Genomic DNA, 25,779 nt, shown 5'->3' with positions numbered 1-25,779 from the left:
TTGTCTATTATTTTAAGAATGATCTGCAACTATTTTTAAGGACGACCTGTCTGGAGATTTTTGTGAGTGTCATGTGACCACCAAACTGCTCTACTAGAGTACAATTATATGAATTACTTTTTTATAAAAACTAACCTACAAATACAATACAAAATACAAATGTTGAAGTCTTCCTCTCCAAGATGCAGTAAGTCTCTCATCATGACCATGTTTTGATCTTATTACTTTATAAAGTCCTCCCCCTTCTGAAATGTCCGTGAATGAGAGGTTATTGATTGTTAAAGCGCTTTGTGACCCTGGTCTCGAAAAGCGCTATATAAATAAATATTACTTACTTACTTACTTACTTACTTATGAGAGTGGAGTCCATTATGACGCAATAATGGCTTCACTCCTCCTCCGGTCAGACGCAATCACACCTGCTTTGTTTATACAACGAGTCCCTTGGGGGTGGAAAATTCCGGGATTGATGGCACACAGTGACAATCCTCGATGTTTGACCAATAACATCAGATTGGGGTTATAGTAAAAACGATTTCCGTTGCCCGAGGCTTAAGATCATTTTCTAATGTAAATATTTAAATGAAAAGAGAGTTTTGTACAAACAGACACATACTGATGATAAAATAGAGGTCAAATATTTATTTAAGACACACTTAAATCAACACATTAGTTGACCTTTAAATTAACCATAGGTCGGCTAACAAGAAATTTAATTTAACTACATTTAACTACTACAACTTAACCAAAAAATCAAATCCTGCTCCAAATATATTGATTTAAATGTTTCAATAAAGGTTAAATATATTATTAAGAAGAAAAGCTTTCAAAACTCATGATTATGAATTTTAAATTTGGACAAAAACATGTAAAAAAAAAATGGAAATGTGTTAATATTTTGCTGTGATTGATGTTTTTGAGGTGTTTCCTACTGCGTGAACTGGTTGAACCCTGACACACCCAAGTCTATTTTCAGACCCTTATCTAATTAAGAAGTAACCTTTTGAGAGAGATGAAAGAACGAAGATGCTCTTTAATCAAAGTCATAAATCTTTAATCTCCACACCCAAAAGGTCACGTCCTGGAGGCTAAACAACTTCTTAACTTGTGCTGTTACTGTCTGACAATGCACTGAAACATATGATGTCTTAAGCTTCATGTTTGGAGATACAGGAGATGAACTGTGTCTTACAGAGGTGTGAATTATTCATCTTTTTTGAATTAAAGAGGATTTTTTGTGGGGGAATTTAAGTGTGAACATGTGACCAGGATTTATGTTCTTACATTGCAATGTCGGTTTGTGTTTAAAGTCAATTTTAAACCTTGTCGGAGTAGATTCACTGTTTAGAAAATACATATATTGTATATCTACACACATTTTAAGCTCCTAAACCTAGTGTTTTCAAATGAGGAGATAAATGTTGAGCACCGAGTCTGAGCCTTATACTAACTCTGTATGTTGGGCTCTAGCTCTGTTGCCATCTGCAGGCCTCCATGTGTCACTACTTACGACCAGAGGGAGCTCCGGCCTTGTGTGATGACCCCTGTGAACTTTGTCAGCCTCCTGGCGTCCACTTCGAACCACTGCAGCGGGTCGTCTCTCCCAGCACACCATGCCCCGTCGTAGAGGTCGTCTTCATAGATGCCCGCCTGCAGGGCCCAAAAATGTGGAGCAGTTTTTGTTCCAGATGGACATTCAGTGACACAGACAAGAACAGATAAGACAGATACAGAGAATGATAGTGGAGGGATAAATACATCCAATAAAGAATAAATCCCTGTTGATGATCATGTTGAATAGAACTATTTAAAACCTGTGTTTTATTACTAGTGATGGTCTGATGAAGCTTCATGAAGCAGTGTCATGTTGCTTAGAGGTCAGTAGGTGGATTTGAAATGAATGTGATGTTATATTAGAACTGTTGTTCAAAACAAAGGAAATTATGCAGAGACCGCCATCTAGTGGGCTCTGAAAATAATGACACTGCTTCCTGAAGCTTCATCAGACCAATCACTAGTTAGTAGTACGGTTTTCATTATTCTAAAAAAAAAAAAGAAGCTTGAATTAAGTCGAAAATGTAATTGTTATCTGTCAGATATGTTTTTGTATTATACTTTCGCTCTGAATCCTTGACTGTCACGTAAATATAGTCGAAGTAAACCTGGTCAACTCTGGTCAACATTGATTATGCAACAATCCTGTTACATTTATTATTCTCTTTTTGTAAATCACATTATTAATGACATGTGTAACTACGATTATTGGAGTAATCTTATTGATTATTCCTGAGATGAAAAGACTTTGAACTTGATGGTCTGATGAATCTTCATCAAACAGTGTCATTATTTTCAGAATACACAAGATGGCGATCTCTGCACTATTTTCCTTTGTTATGAAAAACTGTTCTGATGAAAAATCGCATAATTTTTAAACTTATGGCGCCTCCTACAACATGACACTGATTCATGAAGCTTCATCAGACCATCACTACTTTGAAGATCACAAACATCTGAGTTCCAGCAAATGAGTGTTTTATAACTTAACTACAACCAGACAGCCATCACTGGATCCATGTTTCATTTGTATTTATTTGACATATGGATGGTAATATGTGCACATGCGTGTGCTGTGTCAGTGTTCACTGTGGTCTTAAATATTATTTCTGGTGGTGCATATAAACTGTATTAAAGTATGTTTTGAGACAGATGTTGTATGTGTTAAAAGGTAGACAAATATATATTTTATGCTACATAATTATCACCGCTGTCAGAATTACCCTTAGCAAGCGAGCTAAGGCGTAGCATAGAAATTACAGCTTCATTTTCAAAACTTTTCAAAATGTTTCTAAACGAGGTGGGACAATGTGTGACCCTCATGAGCTAAAAAAAAACCCTCTTTTACTGGACAATGAAAAGTTCAAGTGAAGTGGGAATGGAATTTGAGCACATCTGTGGAGCAGAACTAAGAGATGGAAACATCTTCCCAGCATTCCTGACTTTTCCCTGTGACTGAAGGTATAATAGTTGTTTTGGTGTATATTTGCTTCACAAGAGCAGTTTATTCATGTTTGTAATCATCACTGAATTAATGCGAGGATTTTAAATTTCTGTTTGACTGGTATTTGGGGCAATTTACATATATAACCTGCAGAAACAGTCATTCCAAGACCCTCTTCTGCCCTCTTGGTACGTGAACATCTTGCTGGTGTACTTCTTACAAATAGTTCATCTTTTTATTTATCATCTCTGATTGTTTATTTCAATCTCATGCTCCCTGGTTTACAGCAGTTTACATGGATCTGTTGTGCTTTGCTTTTATTTAGGATTTTATTTTGTTGATCTTTTTTCCTATTCCTTCCTCTCTCTCTCTCGGCGGGAGCTTCACGCTCACACAGCTGGAAGTCATCGACAATTAAACAAAGCAGTTTTAGTCGTGTGATCAGATCGACCTGAATCTTCTTGGTAATGTTGGACTTTCTTTGCTCTTTAGATTCTTAGACTTATTAAGATAATCTTTCGTCCTGACTGAGTGTATTTAGTCCTTCTTTCTTGTGTACACCTTTGTTGTACATTTATTCCGTTCCACTTTTTTTAATCCACCGAGTGTGTGTTGATTTTTATTTGGAAGTATATCAAAGGGGAAACCAGAAATAAAAACACAAAACTGAACAAAATAAAGTATGGAAGTAAATCAGTGGCATCAGAATTTTGAATGGTTGAATTTAACATTTCAAATGTTAACACATTGATTTTTTTTTAATTATTTTATTATTTATTAAGTGTTTTTTTTTATTTTTAAGTTTGATATTGTAATTCCAACAATTCAAAACTAAATGTTCTTTTAAATTCAAAGCTATAAAATTAAATTGTATTCAAATTCAAAAGCACTTTTGCACATTTTTGTAGTTATTGTCCAGACAATGTGTCAACGTTATTTTGACATTAGGGGTTACATTACATATTGAGCGTGTGTCTGCCAACTGAGTTACACAGACCTAGTGTTTGTCAAACACATTATGAAACAGGTTGATCTGACCGTCTGAATATATACATATCTGCTGAACTGATTTTAAAATCACAACAACTGTATAAACATGAGATACAATTTAAGCTTTCAGAGGCTGTAGATGTGAGCAATTAACATTAAATTTAAAAGGCTGCAAATGAAAATAATATTGACTTTAGAAAATGTATTTTTGAATTATTGAAATTGTAATATCTAACTCTGAGTAAGAACAAATACATTCATTTCTATCCAATTATTTAATTGTGTTATTCAATAAAAAACTTGTAACTTGTGTTTTCGTGCTTGACAGGCAGGTCAGCAGGACTTTGGACCAGGATTCTGATTCAGCATCTTCTGAGTAATATGGACTGACTTTCTGCAGGACAACGTACCTGGTAACGTAGTCCGACTTCCTGTGTTCCCTTGTGTTCTTCGTATTTGCAGATCGTATGATTGATTTTTTTTCAGCATTTTGCAACCTTTTTACTGGTTTATCTAACGCTTTCATTTCTCGATTTCGGATTCTTGGACCTTCTACATTTTTAGGTTGCTTTGCTGCTAGTTTTTGTCTTCTGAAGATTTTGTCTTTGTGTTGAGAACTACTGCGCTCTGCCTCCAATCCAATTATTAAAAAAAAGTCATAAATGCTTAAAAACATTAATGCTAACATCTGATAGCACTGATTTACTTCTGTACCTTTTGTTCTTATCCTTTGTGGGTTTATTCCATGTGCGTATTGACCACCTTGTAAATTTGTTCCTGGTTCGCTACGTTTTCCTGGAGATTAAATGTTCTTAACCAAAATCACTCTGCTTTGAATGGTCAAAAATCTAAGTTTGTCACTGCGCCTCGTCAATCCAGGAAGTCCCCACTTCAACGGGACTCGTTGTATAAACAAAACAGGGTTTGATTACAGCTGGCCGGAGGAGGAGTGAAGACCATTATTACGTCATAATGGACTTCGCTCTCGTAACCTCTCGTTTGCCGAGAATTCAGACGGGGGGGAAAACTTTATAAAGTAGTAACTTCAAAACATTGTCACTTGGACTTCTGTTTTTGGGTTTTCACATTAGTTGTTTAATTATGGTGTATTTTTGTTGTGTGTTTGTCAATGAAGGTATGGGTTTTTCTGTCCTTGTGTGTGATGTATTTGTTAGTCTTATGTATTTGAATCTTCACTATTTAATATTTCACAGCCTTTATTGTCTTTTATCAAGTGTGTTCTGTCCCATGTTCATCTACATAAACCCAGTGATCCTATAATTACTTTGAGTATACAAATGCATGACTTTGAAGAGCATCGCATTGGTTAGTTTTTTTTCATTTCAGTTAATAGAATCCACATCTTTATTCCCTTTGTGAAAGTGTCCATCTGTCTTGGAGTAGTTCAAACATATGGTTGATGGAAATTCTCTTTGTTGTTTTGCTCGTCATTAGGCAATACGTGTTCTTTGAAAATGTTTCGATGATGTTACATTTCTAGCTCTCTTCACTACCAACGGTGTTTGTCTCTATTGACTCGGGCCAGTATGTTAGGATTCTGTGTTTAGAGCCGCTGCTGCTAATATAAAAAGCCACTAATGCTTTTAAATGTATTGTGCGCTGACAGGAAAAGCCTCTTCTCCCAGTTGGCTCAAGAATCCTCGTCTGTTTGATGGCAGCGGAATCACTGTCAGTTCAAATGCAGCCGAGATGGAGGAGGGCGATAAAAACCCGGCACGCAACTCTTCTAATGAAGCTTAAAAATAGAAACTGAAATTAGAAAAAAGATAAGATCCATCAATATCTTCTCCATTTCCCTCTTTATTAAGAAGGGGTATAAAACCAGCGCCAGCTTTTCTTTCTCACATTCCTGTCTCACCTGAATATTAAGTCGACCCCTGTGTGCACCCAGGCCGTAACGTTTGGTTGAGGAAGCATGAAGCTGGATATCGTGAATCTTCAATGTCTCCAATCCCATGGGTGGACATTCTGAACAACACAAAACACAAGACATTACGATGACAGTGTGTGTGTGTTGAGTGCAAACACTGCTTGAGGGCGTTAATGAGCAAGTCTTCTGCTGGAACAAGACAAGAAGTTTTCTGAGCATTCTTAAGAACACAGGAACGTTTCAAGCTTTTATTCATGTTTAATGATCTAAAATAGGGTATGTGTGTTTATGAGCGCCTTGAGAAGCTTCATCTGACACAATTTCAAGCTTCCTGTAAAAGATTCTCTGGAGCCAACAGCAAGATTCACTTTGGGAAATGCACAACCACTGCGATAAAGAGCAATTTACTGATCAATGCAACACAGTCAAAAAAAGTCTGTTTTCAATAGGTTACTTTACACGCAAGAAAACAAGACCCATTTCATGCTTCTTTTCATCCCACCACAGACCACTAATGGGCACCTGCCCTCACGAACGGCAATAGTTAATCTGAAATGTGGCTGATTTATCTTTTTCTACTTTTTTCATTTGCAGATATGATTATCTTTGCGTTTCTCTTCGGCAAAAATCTGAGGCCCTCCATAGATAATACAACATGTCCTTCTAAGAGTGACGTAAAGTTCACACACAGCAGATCATTTTAGACCAGGGGTTTTGAAGCCGTCCTCAAAGGATGGTAAAGGTTTTTGATCCAACCCCTCAAGCGCATCAAGGTGACTGAAGACAGTAATCAGTTAATTGTCAGTCAGGTGCAGCTTGTGTGTGTTTAGAATCTTTAAAAAGTTCCTGCAACAGAGTTATGCAAGGGTTGATTCTCGGTGTAATGTGTTTTACTGAGGGTCTTCCAGACAAAGTTTACAGACGACTGTATTGGTTGGTCACCTTACATTTCACCCGTTTATCTGAGACCGTAGACGTCTGCTGCACATTCAGTTCTGTATAGCATGCATCTTGACAAAGGTACCATCACAATGACAATATAAAGCTTCCTATGTGAAGTACCAATGAAGGAAGACATTTTACACTGTAAAATCCTAGGAAAGATGGATCTATTGGACAGAAAACAAACGTCTTCCAAGGTTGATCGTAGCCTTCTATTCTAACCAGCAGCTACAGCAGGAATCATATGAATGGGTGATTTAATGGAGTGATAGCAGTCATATTGGCTGGGGAAATTGTTTGAGATCTTTTGCTCCTGATGTGTGCACCAGTATGAGCATTCTTGTCGTGGAAAAATTGAGCAAAGGAAAGGTGAGAGCCACAGGTCAAGAGAAAAAAAAAAGGACAATATTTCGACAGTTGATGAAATGGGAAATGCTTTTTTTTGGTAAACACACAATGAAGTACAAAATGTAGCCAATCGGCCAACACTGGTTACATAACTGTTTTTTATATTAATATTATGATGCTAAAACAGCAAAGAGCTGGAATTGCTGATAAATACAAAACTATAAATAAGTATACATCAAGAAGGGCTTTACAGCCATACAGAAAAATGGCCGCCAAGGTCTGAAATGCCAGCAAATAATACATGTTGAAAAGTCATTTTTTGACATGGAGAAGTTCAGGAACACATACTTATACATTGATAATGTGGACACCAAAGGGTTTTAGTTTAAAAAACAACAAAAAAAAAACCTCCAAAACCGGCAGCCAGAAATAAACCATTGCATAGAATGTGGTTTGAGACGACGAGTGAAGCTCTCTTGCCAACTCACTACCTATTAAGACTCTGTCAAGTTCTGTGAATGATTAATGGCTCGACAAAATACTGTAATTTCAAGAACAAAAGCCTTATCCCTGCCATCTTATGGCGTCCTGAATACATGATTAGAATGTTAAAAGGACTTAAGCAGATTTCTGATCCACAAGGGCAGACGGCACGAATCAATCAAGAGCTTTTTGAAGCAGTCTGTGAATATGTTGAATCTAAAAAACACTAATGTGTGGTTACTTAACCATGTCAAGAACAGTTTCTACAGCTAGTGAGGATATACAGTACGTTCTTCATTTGGTTTTTAAATCTTTATGAATACATTTAGAGTTATATGACAGTCACATTTACACCTTTTTTTAATTTTCAACACCTCAGCCCATTGTGAAAAAATAGACAATCCTCATGATAAATCAAGAACACAACATTTGGAACTTGAATATCAAGAAATAATTAAATGTTTTCCTTTACTTGAATCAAGATAATTTCCAGTGATCATGGAGAAGCTCTTTAGATTATTGTTGTTGTTCTGGAAATATTCAATCAAAGAATAGAATCCACACATTTGCTATGTCTCAAATCGCACACTTCTCTAAGTGCACTAATTACAGTACACTGTAACACAGTGCACAAATATCGACAGGCTAGTACTGTCTCAAATCAAACACTGCCGCTACGCATTTACAGGAAATGACTCGACAGCTCCTTCTTCCACTTCTTTTTAACACTGATTGCAACCAGCCGTTGGAACACTATCACCGACACCTGAGGGTGCTTATTGCAAGTAGTGTTTCGTCGATCTCTGCTGCCACCATTTGAAAAGTAGTGACGTATCTTCTGTTTGCTAACGTAGGTCTAGACGTAGCGTCATCCACATCACTAAGATGGCGGTCGCTGAGAGTGGAATGTGTCCATCGATACACACTCAATTTTCTGGTCATTTGAGTGCACCAATTGAGTGTGCATAGCGGATTACATTTTACTACAACGCACTCGTGCACTCAAAATATTAAGTGTAAGTATTTGGGACACACCAATGATCCAATTGACTAGCACGATTTGTCTTCCTGTTTGAGAAATAATAAGCTTTTGAAGTAGCTACTTTCCAAATAATAATGCATTTTAATGTTAAATACGTTGTGGAAAGTGTCAGTGTTGTTGAGGCAACAAATATTTACATTATTCATTGTGAAACGACATTTGTTACACATTTGATCCAAACTTTCATGACTCACTAAACAAGGTGACCCACAAGCTGGAGACAATAAAATGCAGACGGGTGAGAAGTTTACAAAAATAACAATTTAATAAAGATGCAAAAAAAAACACGATAATGTCCACAAGATGGTAGTAAGGTCCAAGGAGTCTTTTCTCCAGAATAATTAACAAGTCCAGAGTCCTATCTATCTATAAACAGTCCGAAAAAAACTATGGGGTAAGTTCTGACAAACGGAGTAAACAAAACGCCTAGGCGACTAGAAAGCTGTCAGGAATACAACGGTCAATAAGCAATAAGGAAAAGCAAAATGGCGAAGCTGGAAGTACTTAACAAATCAGAAACGGATTGTGACACAAACCCAACTTTCTTAGCAGATTTAAAAAATAAATGATAACAATCGAAAGTGAAAATTCATGTTTTTATTCCCACAAGTAAGTCTTTCCAAGCAAATGTTATACTTTGCAGCAGGAATTCATTTAATTCAAGTACGGTTTATTTAATGCTTGGGTTTCTTCACGGAATGATCTGTTAGTTTTGGATGCTGAGCTTTTTTTTCAGCCTCTCTGCAAACAATGAAACGCATGATTGATAGCGGGTTTCAAAATTCCATCATGCTACTGGAACTGTCATTTGATCCGTAGCGCAATTGAAAGAGCGATTCGGTTTGCGTGCTAACAGGGTGGATTTGGCCTCCGCAGACCTGCAGAACAAGGGTGGGCTCATTCTCAACGTGTTGGTGACTCTCCAGCAGACGTGTCTACATTTATAGTGCGAAGATGAGCCAGTGACTCTCAGCTTCTGCGATCATTTAGATGTTGGCGTGTGATCAAGAAGACGTCCAACTCTCTCCAGGAGTCAATGAAAACACTCAAATGTTATTTGAAGAATGAAAATAGGTTGTTAAGTCATAGCTTGAGGAGATTAATCATCATTTGAAGATTTCTTACTTCCAGAATTTCTTTTCATCATTTTGTCAACACGAACAATACCAGAAAAAACGTTCAGAGTGTTGCCAAAGATGATTCAGGTCTTCAATGTATGACGTAAATGCATGTATTCCTTCACTAGCTTAAATATAAATGATTAAACAATACTACAATGTTTCTCTGACTTAACCTGCATCATTAAAATGTTCTTTTTGTTGTTTTCTTTTTCTTAAATTGAAAAGAAATTATCATTGACAAAGTTTAATTGGATTATATTGATGTATTTGTTGCTGGAAGAATCAAAAACAGGCCTTGAATGGAGATTTAATGCTTTAATTCTCAATTGTGCCATTGGACAACTTGATTATGGTTTGCTTCTCATTGCAACAGATCTATTAACCCTTGTGTTGTCCCTGGCTCAAGGTGACCGGAAGGCCCTAAAACAAATTGTTCACTGTGACCCAGAGGTAACACAAGGGATACCACAAACACATTTGTTTTAGGGCGTGCAAGTCCCCATGACCTTGAGACAACGCAAAAGTTAGTCCCAGATGGCTTTATTCTACTGACCCTAACTGCGTAGATTACATTGACACAGATCTGATTATCAACATAAAATTCCATTTCCATTTATCTTGGAACTAATAAGGTAAATGCATCCAAATATTTGTCCAGACCAATGAGATATACATGAAGAAATACTTGCTGTTCTTTCCTCTATATCTGCATATTTATCTAAATGTATATACAGTTTTTCCTCAGAACAGCAGGTGCTAAAAAAAAAAGGTCCAAGGAATTCGCCGTCGTGTTTTAAGACCTTGAACCAGCTCTGACTTCTGACTTTTAAGTCGCCTTGATCTCGACATTAGTAAACATCCATACTTTTCTGTGTAAATTAATTCAGTCAGAACATAAACAACAAACATACAGGCGTTATTTGCTCCTTATCTGTTGGTAGCAGTGGTTTTCTGTTTACACGATGGAATACATCACTTTTCAAGGGTTTTTCAACCCATGTTTTTAAGAAAAGCGAGAGTGCCCTCTTGATCTGGGCATCAGTGTAATTAAATACATCAATGCACTAGAGTTTTAGACCCAATGACACCACGATATTTTTACAACCTTATTCTGCTGTTCATTCTGAGGAAACACAGACTTTTGACACAACCAAAAGCACATGGACATGATGTGGAAAGTCTTTGATCTGCGAAAAAAAACTTGTGCCTCACTGCCAGAGGTCATCTCAGACGCTCGGCACGTCTTGCTTCTCGTAGTTAGGTTGATTTGTTCTGCAGCTTTCCATAATTGTTCCTGTACATGATGCTTGTAATCCCTGCGAGTGTGGTCGCAATACATCAGCCGCTTTTCTTCGACCTGACACAATCCTGGACTGTAGTTACCGCCATGCATCATTTAGGGAGCATGAAACTTTCCGATTGCACCCGTGTCTGCTTCCTACTTTCCACAACATTTCCAACTTTCAGCAAATCAGAAATATTTATTCCTTCTTCAATTTGAACATGGTGGTTGGTGCGCAGAGAAGGGAGAGGATATTAGAGTTGGCCTGCGAGGCCGTGGAAATTTCAGGGTCTAAACACTTGAGTTATGCAGGCAGAGTTGGGAAGTGAGTGACTACCAGGGCAACTTGTTTTCAGTTTAGCAAACACACCATGGAAACCGAAGTCGCTTCCAAATACTAAATCAATGCTTTTTTAGGAGTGAATTTCTTTGCTTGTGCAAAAAGAAACAGTCACAGGCTTTTTAAAATGTCAGGCGGAATGTGTGTAAATTCTTCCAATATCAAAATAATGAGTCCCAGGAAAGTGATGAAATGACCCCGGCACGTACGTGGGATTGTGAATTTTTCATAACAACCCCTCCTCCCTCCTTTTCTCTTACCTTCTTTTATTGGATTGTTTTGCTCCTCTCGGTCCGGGATGCCATTGGAAGTTTTCGGGTTTCCTTTCTTGTTTTTCTCAGGTTTTTTAGAGCCATTTTTTGCTGTATAAAAGAGAAGCAGCAGATTAAACAAATGTCACCTTTTCTTATTAGTCTTATCAAAGGCCAGCTTCACAAAGAAGAAAACGTAAGTGCTTATTCGTATCGTGTATTTGTAAGTGTAGATGAAAACTCTCAACATTGATAAGATATAAAGGCTGTAAGGAATGATATAGAAAGGCATATATAGTCGTGACATGTTGTCCTACAGATAAGGAGATAGCGGTCACCAGAAGTAGAAAAGGGTTTGGACTGACAGATAGAATCTTGCTGAATAGTAAAGTCTTTGGATTGCTCGATATTTTACTCTATCATTGGCACCAACATGTGACAAGGAGCGAGCCATGGAAGGTACGGCGCCATAAATATTTGTGAATGTTGTTACCCTTGAAAGGTGATACGATCGCCTGATTGAATATAGCAGGGCTGAACACTAGTGCCGTCACTACGGTGACACATCGCTGTCGAAGACAGAATGGGAGCAGGAAACGTACGACCACTGAGGTCAGTGATGTGTCACACATGGGAAAATGGCCAGACAATGAAACTCATCGGGAGCTCTCTTGGATGAGTGGAAGCCCGTCATTATTAGTATTTTAGTTAGTATTTGTCCAGCAGACCTTCTGGTCTATTGTGGATCATATGAAGTCCTCATGCTGTTTGAAGTTACCAGGAAGATAAAAACAAGCCGGCAATAACTTTCCTCATATTTTGTAAACAAATGCTCATGTGGTTTGTTGCAACGAAGGAATTGCAGTTCCACTGTGCTGACACCGAGGGGCGCCAGAAACAATGTTTCCAATCTTACATATTGCTGCTTTAATATTATCACGGTAGTGTAGGCGGGAAGTGCAAATAATTTTACAAACGATTTAAACACATTTACAAACTAATAATAATAATAAATAATAAATTGTATTTGTATTGCAATTTTCGTCCTAAATGACATCACAGAGCTACAGCAAAGTTAAAACAACAAAATCAACAATTATAAGAGCTTTTGAATAAAAGGTTTTCAGGCTCTTAGTAAAAGCTAGTGATGCTAAATTCCAAATTCTGATTCTAGATCAGAAGTTTTTTTCAAAAGTTTGTAAATTTGTTTTACACATCCTAGCCAAGTATCATTGAGTAATGAACAATGGTTGGCCGACAATTTTATTTTTAGTTTTCATATAACCCTTTTGCATCTAGTGAACATGGATGGTCTACACGGCCATTTTGAACAACTATTGGGTCGCTTCCTCATTGATGTATCCTGGCACCATTGGTTGTTTCTGGGTCTCACAACATCACATACCCCCCCCAGCCAGGGTGGATAAAGTCCTGATTTGTGTCCCAGCAGCAGTCCACAGATCAGCTCTTTGAATACAAAGCCACTTCTTCATCTATGCAGCTTTAACGGCCCTTTTTTGGGCCCTGAAATGCTAAAGCCACTCAGAACTTTGCACGGGGAACCTCCTGCAAAGACTCTGAGCCGACGTCTTTAGTTTCATAGAATACTAAAATTACAAATTGAAAGTTTATTGCAAATATTGCCTTGAATTTAAAGTGTGTAGATACAGATGTTTTTTAATAGAGATATGTTTGCAATTTTATAGGCAATGTTTAACAACAAAGTTTTAGTTCCAATAAAAATCGATTCGAAAATCCTGCTCATGATTAGATGATCAATCTTGTGTCTTGGTAACGTTCAAATTTTCAATGTGTTTTTAATTAAAATGAAAGAATACTGCGTACTAATGTTTTCATAATACCAGGAATTTTTGTTTTCCTTTTAACAACGTCCAAGTAAGTCCTTCACTTCCACTACACTTGTGTTCTTCCCAGTAAGTATGTTCTTCACAATGACAGATTGACTGATAACATATCCATCAGCTTACTTTATGGCCTCAGTGGTTCATAGAGTGAAATTCCAGGATCTAAAGAAGGACCTGAGACTCTATTGACGGGCCCCTCCTCATGATAACAATCCCTTCGCACATCTGAAAGTCTTTATCTTCGCCTCCTTCTGGAGGAAGTTAAATTCTCAAATGTGCCTCAAGCTGCATTTGTGTGCGGTTATTGAAGACTAAGACGAGAAGTGTTGTCTTCTGTAGGTCCACCTGCAAAAGTGTGTACCGTGTCTGCCAAGACACACAAAGCTAGAAGCTAACTCACAACATACTCTATGTCTCTCAAGATTCAAAACATGATCATGCTACTGCATGTTACAGCTGCACACATGGACCGCCAAGCTAGCGTGTTCATAATGCTCATGTGGTGTCCTACACATGATTTAGTGTCTGTTACATTTCAGCTTAGACAGAGAAGCTTCCAATGGAGACTAACAGATGGCGGTCTTTTAATAAAGATTGCCACTGTGGGTACCCTGCACACGTGATAGGCTCCTTAAAAATAGAAGAAATCTCAGCCCACTCTTGTCTATGACCCGCCTCCTCAAGGGGCTCAAAGAGCCACACTTGACACGGATCAGCTTCATTAAAGCAGAATTGACTCAAATAGAATCACTCATTAAATAAGTTAACTTTTAGAAACAGTTTTACATCATATTCAAATCATCAACGACGGATCTTTTAACAATTATATTTAAATATGATGTACTTTTTTTTTAAAAGAATACACAGAAAATTAATTTTTTGCCTATTTTTTTTTTTTTAATTAAAGTGACAAAAACTAAATATCATATACAGGCTCTTTTTCTTAACCCTTGTGTGATCTCAGGGTTAACGTGACCCATATGCCCAAAAAACAAATCTATTTGTAGTATCCTTTGTGTTTTCTCTGGGCCGGGGAAGTTGTTCACCTTGACCCAGAGATAACACAAGGGATACCTCAAACACATTTGTTCCCGGGTCATCTTGACCCTGAGATAACACAAGGGTTAATCATGTCACACAGTATGTAAGTATGTTTGTAGCCTAGAGTTCAATAGTGCAAGCAATATGAGGTTTTTTTTCTCCACTTCAAATCTCTGATTTGGAACTAGACCCATGGACTCAGATTTAACTTTCACTGTGAATAAATCTGTGCAAAATCATCTGAAATGTTTCTGCTTAATCTTATTTAAAAATCAAACTCTTTCCAAACTAAACCTACGATTCTTGTCGATTAAAAACAGACCATAAAAGTGGTCAAGTCTTCTTCATGATAAAAATGTCTTTATAGATCAGTGTAAAAAGGCTGAGAAGACAACACTGTAGCATGTTAACATTTTACCTAACTTGGCATCGCCGTTGTTTTTATCCATCCTCCTGCTGTTCTCCGTCTCCCTGGGCTCGTCCCTGTCAGGCACTGAGGCCGCAGGCTTCTCCTGCAGCTGAACCTGGTTGTACTGTTCCCTCATCAGCAGCTCCTGCATGTAGTAATCCTCCTCCTCATCACAAGAGACACGAGTGAAGTTTGTGAGGAGTCCCAGCAGAGCCAGGGGCACCAGGAGTCTGAGCCGGGGTCTCGTCATGACCTTGGGTTGTTGTGTATCTCCAGCTGTGAGTCCAATATCGAGCGCGCTGCAGCTGCCAGCCTGCGTCCCGTCAACCGCCGCCTTCACGCAAGTTTGAAAAGTTCTAGATCGCTCCAAGTCGCAGACGAAAGCTGCAGAGCCAGAGGGTCCATGAACGGCTCAGTTCGGGGAAAACGCAGCGAGGGAGGGAGAGGAAGAGAGGGAGGAGAAAGAGAGACAGACGAGAGCTTCTCTGGTTCAGATGCTGGCAGGTGACTCAGACCATCACCACATCTGCCGACTGGCTGACTGTGAAATCGCTCCGAAGATGGAGCTGGATTTGGCTTTGTGAGTGACAAACAGAAATTGGCTAAATCAGACTCTCCACCTACTCAAGAGCCTGTGAAATACCATTTCCCTGAGAATCTAATGAGTCACATCGTGGACAAAAACATGTCTGTTTTTTGAATAGACACGACAGTATCCTAGCAAATGATATGTCCATACAATCATCCATAAATACATGTAAAAACAATCAAATAACTACATAAATACATACAAAACATATAAAAAGTGGCCAACAGAAAGTAACATTTAATGGCAGAAGGAAAAAAGGATGTCTTAAAAAGTTCTGTTCTGCAGTGCATGGAGAGGAGCCTGTTGCTGGGGTTCCTCTTCCGAGCTGCCACAGTGTCATGCAGAGGGTGTCGAGGGTTACCCCGGAAGCCCTCCGTAAGAGCCTTCATCCTCTTCTCTAGCCACAGAGTCCACTCTTTTCCCCATCACAGACACACACTTCCTTTTCAGCCGGTCAATCCGGTAACTGTCTCTCGCGGTCACACACAACACCAAAGAAGTGACTGATTCAACAATATTATTTATTTATAAAAATGTTTTTATAATTCAAAGAAAAGGTCTTAATTAAACCAGTACATCAAAGAAAATGAATAATGTCATCAAACTATATTTAAATAAATGATATCTGCAGTAAAAATGTTTTTATAAATAAGTTATTATCATTGGCGATCACAAGAATTATTTCATGCCACAAATATCTCAAGGCAATTTTCTTTTATAGATTGTTATATATATGTATATTGCCTATATATGCGTCTATATTGTGTTTGACAGTATTTTTCTTGAAACTTTCTTGATTCTATTGTTTACAGCTACAAGTTTGCAAACCCAAAAATCTGACAAAAGCAAAATCAAATTGAGACAATGACATCAAAGGAAATGTCTCTTGGCTTTTGAGTGTCAGAGTTGTCTTTCATTTCAACTCAAATTCAAATGTGATTGGTTCTCTGTGGACATAGAGGATCAAGTGAGATCCCACCTGTCACTCTTGATCACATCAGCGACATCTGTTTTCCATTTTACAGTTTTACATCATTTATTCAAACAACAAGTCCAATGATTAAAGCAAATAAATTATATTGGAGTGAGAGGCATTAAAGATTACAGCAGAAAACAGGTTCATTTTATGATAATGTATGTAAGACAAACTGATATATAGTCAGTTTGGTTGATGAAAGCGTTTCTTGAACACTGGGAACATGGAGGAAATAATGACTGACGTACAGAGATTTCAAGACAAATACTTGCTTATTAGTCCGAGGAACAGAACATAAAAGCTTTCTCGCTCAATAATGAAGAAAGGACGCGTAATCTTCTTATAAAAGTGGAATTCCCAGCCGAGTACTCCCTAATTGGCTGCTGGTGTCAGATCGTGGCTCGCTGGTAAGTCTCCGTGGGCTGCTATTTTCCTTCCATAATTGATGGGGAAATAGTTTGAAACATGCTTTTATCATGGAGTAAAACTTGGATCATTCTATTTGTTGAAATACAAATGCAAGTCTTTAATTCATCACAGAGGTTCTTCTCTACATCCCTGCTTAAAACGTTTGTGCTTCCTGTGTTTTTAATGTTGCTTTTAAGTCTTCAAACTATTCTGATCTATTTTCTGTGTGTATTGTCCTTCCAAAGAAAAATACATGATCATATTTTGGGTTGAGAGAATTCAACTGGTTCTCAACACCTGTTGATCTACTTATTCGGCTGATGTTACCAGGTTACCTCTTTTATAACGTGGTGGCTAACTTCCCACCGCAGTATAACAGCTCCAGCTCTTCCTGCACACCTGCCTTTCCAATTCCTCTTCCTTGTCCAGCAGAGATAAAAAAAAAAAGTTGTGCAGGATTTGACTGAAACAAACCAGATGTTTGTTCCCAATAAGAAAGAATGTTTTTGATTCGATCTGTGAGAATATTCCTGGACCTGAGCTAAATCTACATCTGATGGTTATCTTGTCATATCATTAATACTATGGACTGAAAGTACAGTATACTATAGTTTAGTATACTAAAGTATAGTGTGGTGTGGTGTAGTGTAGTGTAGTATAGTCTGGCACAGTACAGCTACATAGTATATAATTGTATGTTCTTGTGTTTCATGGTATGGTGTACTATAGTGTAGTATAGTATAGCCTGGCACAGTACAGCTACATAGTTTATAATTGTATGTTGTTGTGTGTCATGGTATTGTACTGTGTACTATATTGTAGTATAGTATAGTCTTGCACAGTACAGCTACATAGTATATATTTGTATGGTATTGTGTGTCAAGGTATGGTATGGTGTACTATAGTGTAGTTTAGTATAGCCTGGCACAGTACAGCTACATAGTATATAATTGTATGTTGTTGTTTGTCTTGGGATGGTGTTGTATACTATAGTGTAGTATAGTATAGTCTTGCACAGTACAGCTGCATAGTATATAATTGAATGTTGTTGTGTGTCATGGTATGGTACTGTGTACTATATTGTAGTATAGTATAGTCTTGCACAGTACAGCTGCATAGTATATAATTGTATGTTGTTGTTTGTCTTGGGATGGTGTTGCATACTATAGTGTAGTATAGTATAGTCTTGCACAGTACAGCTGCATAGTATATAATTGTATGTTGTTATGTGTCTTGGTATGGTTTTATATACTATAGTGTAGTATAGTATAGTCTTGCACAGTACAGCTGCATAGTATATAATTGTAAGTTGTTATGTGTCTTGGTATGGTTTTATATACTATTGTGAAGTATAGTATAGTCTTGCCCAGTACAGCTACATTTTATATAATTTAATGGTATCATGTTTCAAGGTATGGTATGGTGTACTATAGTGTAGTATAGTAAAGTCTGGCACAGTACAGCTACATAGTATATAATTGTATGGTATCGTGTGTATGGTATGGTATGGTAAAATACATTATAGTATGGTAAAGTAAAGTACTGTAGAGTATTATATTGTATTTTATGGTTTTGTGTGGCACAGTAAAGATCTGTATAATAATATATTTGTAAGGCAATGTATCGTGTAGTATACACTGCACTACTCAATATCATACCATATAATTATGTATTGCATAGCACTGTGCACGTACAGTACATTACAGTAAAGTCCAGAACATGGACGTATAGTAAGGTATGGTATAGTATAGAATAGTATAGGACAATAATGCGTTGCACAGTATACCTACATAGGTAAGAAGTGTATGGTTTCACGTGGCAATGTATGGTATGGTAAAATTTAGTATGATTAATGTCAAATTAAATGAATGCTCATCATTTTGCACGTATTAAACATGTTTTTTTTACTTTTTACATTTCACACACATAATGGATTTATAAAAAGTAAATGTGTACACTTTAGTTGAGCAGTTAGTAGTACTTGAGAGGAATGTAGGTCAGTTGTGACAACAGTTGACCACAGACTGTCCCTGGTCTTATCACTAACAGATGCTGTCGTCGCCTGCAGCCTCAATATCTCACAAATGTTACCTATATTCAGCTCACACTGCTCACAGTTCAATTTCCTCTGCTTACTTCTGGGATTACTGGGAGCAATAATACTTTCCATCATGAACATCTTTCAGCCAAATGATGGCTCAGACCTTTTTTTTTTTCTTCTTTTCCTGTACATTTACTGCATCATTGGAGCGCTTAAACCTTCGCTTCAAAATAAATAAAATAAAATAGCAAATGTGTTTTTCACCTTCACTGGCAAAGGTTAAGTAGATGTTGTTCAGCAATGTTTGTTTGTTTATCATTGGCTGGACAATTCCTGCCAGAATAATATGGTGACGGATGAATAACTCAATGTTTTAAGAATGTACCTCCACTCGTTCACCTTTAATCGTCCACCTCCATTACATTGTTTTCATTTTGAAAGTAACTCCCAGACTGACAGTAGCATCTCTGCCCTTTGGAACTTTCCCGGGGAATGTTTTTTTAATTTGACTTGAAAGTGAGTCCCATATAAATGCTTTCGTGACAGTTTATTAGAGGTCAATTTTGCGACATTATCCACTCCCGACAGCATCTTGACACGTCCTCTTATTGCAGAGAGACTGAAGCACAAGAGTGATGGTCCTGGAAGGCTGTTCTCTTAAGACTTTATACAGCTCACTATAAAGAGCAGGAATTTAATTCCACTGAAAGCATTTTAACACTGGGATGAAGTAACATTAAAGTTCCTCGTTTAAAGTCTCTCACTCCATCTCTTGCTTTTAGTTGCTTTGATTGTCGACAAAACAACTGTTAAAAGTATGACAAGGATCAGGTGACCACAATTTGGTGATGTTCCAGAATACCTGGATCCTCTGGCACTCAGTGAATCAAAGGGTTAAGACCAGTTTAAGAAGGAAAACGATCTATACATATAAATGTACATATATATACATATAAATATTTTTCACCTGATTTATGCCCCATGTCATTTTTATGAATGAGTTACGATTGCACAAAAAAAAAAGAAATATGTAGCCTTTGCATATTTCAATTCAAATGTTTAATGTGGTTTTGTTTCTTGTAAAAATCCAACTTTGGGGACATTCATCAAAGATTCACGTCCCTGGATCTTTACTATAACTAACATAAAATCAAACATTTTAGGATGGTTTAACTCAAAGTAATATAATTTTAGGACAGGCTTATAATTATTAAGAGAATAATTACTTTAGTTTTTTTGTAATTATTGAAATCTGTGCTTGATATCTTACTATCTCATGGGTCTAGTTAAATGACATGGAGGGTCAGATTTATCCCCTGGGCCTTGAGTATGACATGTGTGTCATAATATTTAAACTGCTGGAACAGGTGTTTCATTATAAAACACATTTATAAAATAAATACATATAATATTTAGTCTGAATAATATCATTCATTTTTGCCTTAAATTGTAAATGAATTCCATTGCAAATGAGTATGGCCTGAGTAATGTTTATTGAGAACATTTTAAATATTCTAAAAATGCCAGCTTAGAAACCAACCAAATATTATTTAATAATCATATATTATTATATTATTTACAGTGTTTCCCTTTGATTGTAGAAAGGTTTGAGACAAACAACCATTTTTTTTTATAGTGGCTGCTTTCATTGGCTGTGGATTATGTGTCTTTTCGTTGCTGTTCCAGGACAAAACTGAACATTTTTGATTATTTGTGTTGTGTACAAATGCACAGCAATGTATTTGTAATTAAAGCAAGACATGGGATAGTAAAAGGTGACACTCCCACGTGTTCAGGTCACCGTTAGTGAGAGTTGTTGAGAGGGATGACACCCCACGTGCAACAGGTTTTAATAAAGGCTGACAAATGTCTACTCGGCAGGACTAAAGGCTGTAAGACTTTAATGTACTTTTCGTCACCTTCTAGGGTTCGCTTAAAACAATGTCACGTTTCAGACATTATTTTAAAGTAACGTATAAGAGTACAACTAAAAGTCATGCTCAACACAGATGATATTACATTTTTTTTCTTAATCATTTCAATTAATACATTACAGGTAATGCATCAATAAAGTAATTTATGCATACTTTTATTTTGTCTGATCCACATATTAAAATAAAGTTTGGTTTTAATGCATGAAAATAAGTAATTTATACAATCTTTAGTTTTGTCTGATCTAAATAATAAATACTATGGGTTTACTTGCAGAATTAATCTACTACATTCAACAAATAAATGTATACAATCTTCTACATTAAAAAAATTAAGTTCGTTATACTTGGATTTATTTTTTCTTATTTTTCTTAAAATATATGCGGATACTTTGTACAAAGAACATTATTGCTTGATTAACATAAATAAATGATGCAAAGAGTTGCTTTATTTTTTAAGTAAATGTAGCTGTATATGTTTCTCTGCGTAAGTCAGTTTTATATCTATAAAAAACAATATATCTTCTTTCAGAGCATTTTGAGTTAACGTTATCTTCAAAGTAGAGAACAGTACCGGGCTGCCACCTTGTGTTGGAGAATGGTACTGTGCCACGTATTAAAGTTTTAAGATTTTTAAATGTTCTCCTTTGATACAATACCGATAACAGTTTTTGTAAAAAGCTTCGCTTTAGCATATAAGCTTGTTGTAACAATGAATTGTAGAGTGTTGTCCATGAAAATAGGTAAATTAATTACCGTTTAAATAGCAAAGGTGATAAAAAAGGATTAATATGATTCAAAGGAATGAAGCAATAACTACATTCATGGGCTTTTTTGTTGACAATTCATGTCTTATCCAAGTACTTACCGTCCATTCTAGTGGTTGCCATGAGGTCTGTGAGAAGATGGAAACTCTCCACTTAGTCTTGTCATAATAATTATGAATTAAAGTTATTAATATTGTTTTTTATTTACCGGAATGTCTGCATAATCCCTCTTACTAAAGGCGCTTGAGAGATAACCGTTACTTACTTGCTTTTATTCTAAAAGCAATCTAGTGTGCAATAACACTAACCTACCTCTAGATGTCAGTGCTACTCCGCTAACACTGACCTGTTGAAATGTGTAACTACTAATAATATTCAATTAAATTACATTTCTTTACCCACATTTAAATAGAATCCACACAAATGCATTCCCAATTTTCTACGTCCACTATAGGCCAGTATTTGTGTAATGATACAGTGAAGCCCCTTTTATATACTTGAATTAACCTTTTATTTTCTTACATTTCAAAGAAAACAACAACAATCAAATATAGCAATTGATCCACGCACACGCACACACACACACACTCATTCATCACACTCTCTTGTGCTATCTTTGATTCATCTCTGCTTTTATAAGTTAGAAAATAATTTAAATTAGAAAAAGGAAAAAAAGTTCATGGGGACTTGAGAGATGAATCCATAAACAGAGCAAATCGGCGTCAGTGGTTTTTCTTCTTTCAAGCTTGTAAGGGGACGTCAGAATTTGGACTCCCAGAGGAAAGAGTCATTTCTCAGAACTTTAGCTAACTTCTCGTTGAAGGGGGTGTAGAAGTCTCGCAGGATCTCTTTCGTGATGGGCAGCATGGGTCCAAGATTTTTGTCCGCGGGTCTCCTGGTGTTCGACGCTGGACTCTTGGTGATCTCAGACTCCACTTCTTTTGTCACTGGACCTGCAGGACAGTAACAAACATGGATTTGTTTCATATTTTAGTTTCACTATCAACTGATGAACGTCACGTTCGAGATATGAAGAACACAACCGTCACTCACTCAGGTCCAGAAACTCAAAGACTTGGTGCATTGTGTATTTCCTGTTGGATGCATGATCCTCCAAGCGCAAGACCAGGATCTGTTCCCTGCCGAAGACCGTCAGCCAGTCCTTCAAGTAGACGATGTACAGGCCGACTTGTAATCTGACCTGTGGAGGACAGCAGGACGATCAGTGTTGGAGCGGCAGCTGAATACATGGAGACGGACAAACTCCAAAACTTTATGGAAGACGGCATCAAGTTACTCTGCTTTAACGTGTCTTGAGCATCCTCTAGAGCAGTGGTCCTCAACATATGTAACTGGGCCTCATAGAAAGTAAAGGAAATGTGACCTTGTGACTATTACTCAAAAGTCTAACAAAAAGATGGTATTCTCTCGGAAGTGAAACAGCTTTGTGGCTCTTGACTCGTCGAGACGCTTGTTTAAGTGAAGTTTATTTTACCCTTGTGCAGTCTCTGGGTCGAGGTGACCCGTAATGTGTTCGTGGTATCACACACCACACGGAGCCCTGGGGAACATCCACCCCTCTTTACCATCTACGAGCTCCCCCTCGGGTGTGTCGTCAGCAGCCATGAAATCAACTCTCACTTGCTATGCTGACGACACCCCACTCTAGCTCAAGGTCTCCCCTTCTGCCCCCCCCCCCCCCCCCCCTCTGCCACTGTTGCTCCTCTCAGCTCCTGCCTGGAGCAGATGAACACATGGATGAGTTGATACTTCCTGCAGCTGAATGGCTCAAAAACAGAAGCCATCCAAACCGATACTCCTCAACAACTTTGCTCGTAAACTCAGCATTACTTTTTGGACATCATATTCCCTTCTCTCCCTCTGTTACCAACCTCAGGGTCAGGTTTGACCCCCAGCTCTCCTTCGACAACCATGTCACCCACATCTGTAAAAACTCAGTAATATCTGCATCCCTGCCTCTGTCTTCTCCAGGTTAGATAACTGTAGACTTGGGATCTCTGGCAAGAGCCTCCAAAAGCTCCGGTATGTTCAGAACGGCGCTGCCAGGGTCCTGATGAGGGTGCGGAATTACGAGCACATCACCCACATCCTCCACTCCCTTCACTGGCTCCCCATCTCCGCCCACATTGAATATAAGGTCCTCCTGCACACCCACCACTGGCTGCACGGTGATGCCCCTACTTACCCCACTGACCTCCTCACACCTCAGCCAGGACCCGGTCAGGCTGCTCACACCCAGGACACGGCTCAAGACCCCCTCAGGGCTCCACAGACGGAGGATGGTTTTTAGAAAGGTTTACAGCACATTGTAGTTGCTAGCCTTTAACTGTCGTTTCTACTGCCTGCTTTTCCTTAAACCTTCTTGTTTTACCCTGACATTTGTTTTTGAGATCAATTTTCAACTGTCAAGCTTCACTATTGTATTTTGATTAACTGTTTTTAAATCGTCTTAATTTGTAGCACTTTGAGATTTGTGAAAAAGTGCATTATAAATAAAATACATTATTATTATTATTGTTGTCACTGAGTGACTGAACGAACTCCCTGGCTTCCATAAATACATATAAGTAGTGGAAGTCGTTCACCTTCACCCAGTGGCAAAACAGGGGTTAAAAAATAAACTTTTAAGCTATTAAAAGAACACAAAACTATACAATTTTAATTTTTTTGTAGTTTACTAGCGATGGACTGATGAAGCTTCATGAAATGGTGTCATGTTATTAAGAGGTCAGTAGGTGGCGCCGTCCGTTTAAAAATGATGTGATGTTTAATCAGGACAGTCAATCAAAACACGAAAATAGGGCAGAGACCGCCATCTAGTGGACTCTGACACTGGTATTCAACTTATACTGGTCAATGGTGCACTCGACTTACAACTTTACATCCTTAATAACCATTTCCATTCAAGATTTTTAAATTCTCTACTGACCCTCATGTCGACTCACGGTTGGGATTATTTTCAGAGTAATCTTTTTAGAGTTATAGACAAAAATGTTGTCAGTTGTCTTCATCTTCGTCCAAAAAAACACTTTAAAGCATCTAAACACCTCCATACTGCTCGTCTGTAACGTCCATCTTGTATTGAAGCCTCAACATGAGGATTGGGTGAGGAGAAAATAAGTGTCCCTCTGATATACTGGTTTATGATATTGTTGCTACTCACCCCTTAACATCTTTAACACGGACTTGGTTTTTTAAGTTTGACGTCAGATTTTATCTTCGTTTTACGCTTTCTTCAAAGTTGTATAAAAACATTTTTAATAGAAAATATATTTATATATGTGTTATGTATGTCCTTTATAAATGCAGCCAATGCTTGTTGTTTTATGTTAACATGATGTGTTTCAATGTAAATTCAGGTCTTCTTAACTCGATCTGATTCAAGGTCAGTTGTGGAGTTGAAGTTAATTGGTGTTGTGTGGCTCTTCTCTCCTCTGGACTCTTAAACTTTAATGGAGGAACCGCAGACATCATTGGCAGCTGCGAGGATTCATGGTCTGTCGACTGCCAGTAGATATAAAGGGGGTAAACAAATGGGGCACAATGTGACCACAAGGAGGAGCCTCCCTCTCCCTTCCCCTTAATAGACCAACACTGGCACAGGGCCCTTCGCTGGGACCCTTCGCCGAGCCAAACAAGATTTTTAACCCACTTCTGCTGGGAGAAAATGAGCTGATCCCGATAATTCATCTTAATACACTCTGTCTTTTTTTGTTGTTGTTCGCTGAGAGAGAAGAGAAACGCTCACCGGCATGGCGTTGTTGATGGTAGTGTTGTACACGCAGGAGCGCATGGTGTACTCTGTGAGGCAGCCCTCGAACAACTGCAGGGATTCTGACACCTTCTCGTGGAAGTCCTCCGCAGACTTGTTGGCGATCCCGAAGTAAAGGTAGTCGGAGTAGAGCCTGTAAGACACGAGGAGGTTTTATTCATAATCATTCAAGTTGTGAGTCTGTTTTAAGCCTCATATTTGACCATCATAGCCAGTCTCTCCGCCATCAAATCCTTTTTTTATCTCCTCAACAAATCGATCTCCGGAGACG

At 37.8% G+C, this 25,779-nt stretch overlaps 2 protein-coding genes and 1 pseudogene across 3 annotated transcripts in view; 1 reads left to right on the top strand and 2 right to left on the bottom strand.

Moving 5' to 3' along the window:
• cpxm2 (carboxypeptidase X (M14 family), member 2) overlaps window positions 1-15,439 on the bottom strand; it is a 32,067-nt gene extending 16,628 nt beyond the window's left edge. Inside the window, exons 1-4 of the mRNA XM_087784253.1 lie at window positions 15,013-15,439; window positions 11,698-11,799; window positions 5,868-5,977; window positions 1,511-1,650 (exon numbers count right to left, since the gene is read on the bottom strand). Of these exons, the coding sequence (XP_087640379.1) occupies window positions 1,511-1,650; window positions 5,868-5,977; window positions 11,698-11,799; window positions 15,013-15,253 (593 nt within the window). The 5' untranslated portion in view covers window positions 15,254-15,439. The remainder of the gene's footprint in view (window positions 1-1,510; window positions 1,651-5,867; window positions 5,978-11,697; window positions 11,800-15,012) is intronic.
• Window positions 15,440-22,202: 6,763 nt separating this feature from the next.
• The window catches only part of chst15b (carbohydrate (N-acetylgalactosamine 4-sulfate 6-O) sulfotransferase 15b), a 34,350-nt gene continuing 30,773 nt past the window's right edge, over window positions 22,203-25,779 (bottom strand). For both annotated transcript variants that reach the window (XM_087784252.1, XM_087784251.1), the window contains exons 6-8: window positions 25,485-25,641; window positions 22,769-22,916; window positions 22,203-22,668 (exon numbers count right to left, since the gene is read on the bottom strand). In XM_087784252.1, the coding sequence (XP_087640378.1) occupies window positions 22,475-22,668; window positions 22,769-22,916; window positions 25,485-25,641 (499 nt within the window). In that variant the 3' untranslated portion in view covers window positions 22,203-22,474. The remainder of the gene's footprint in view (window positions 22,669-22,768; window positions 22,917-25,484; window positions 25,642-25,779) is intronic.
• LOC148086090 (uncharacterized) lies at window positions 23,244-25,464 on the top strand (annotated as a pseudogene).

This window comes from Callionymus lyra, chromosome 2 (assembly GCF_982586985.1).
Source record: "Callionymus lyra chromosome 2, fCalLyr1.hap1.1, whole genome shotgun sequence".
Taxonomy (NCBI): Eukaryota; Metazoa; Chordata; class Actinopteri; order Syngnathiformes; family Callionymidae; genus Callionymus; species Callionymus lyra.
This window is presented reverse-complemented; position numbering and strand designations above follow the sequence as displayed.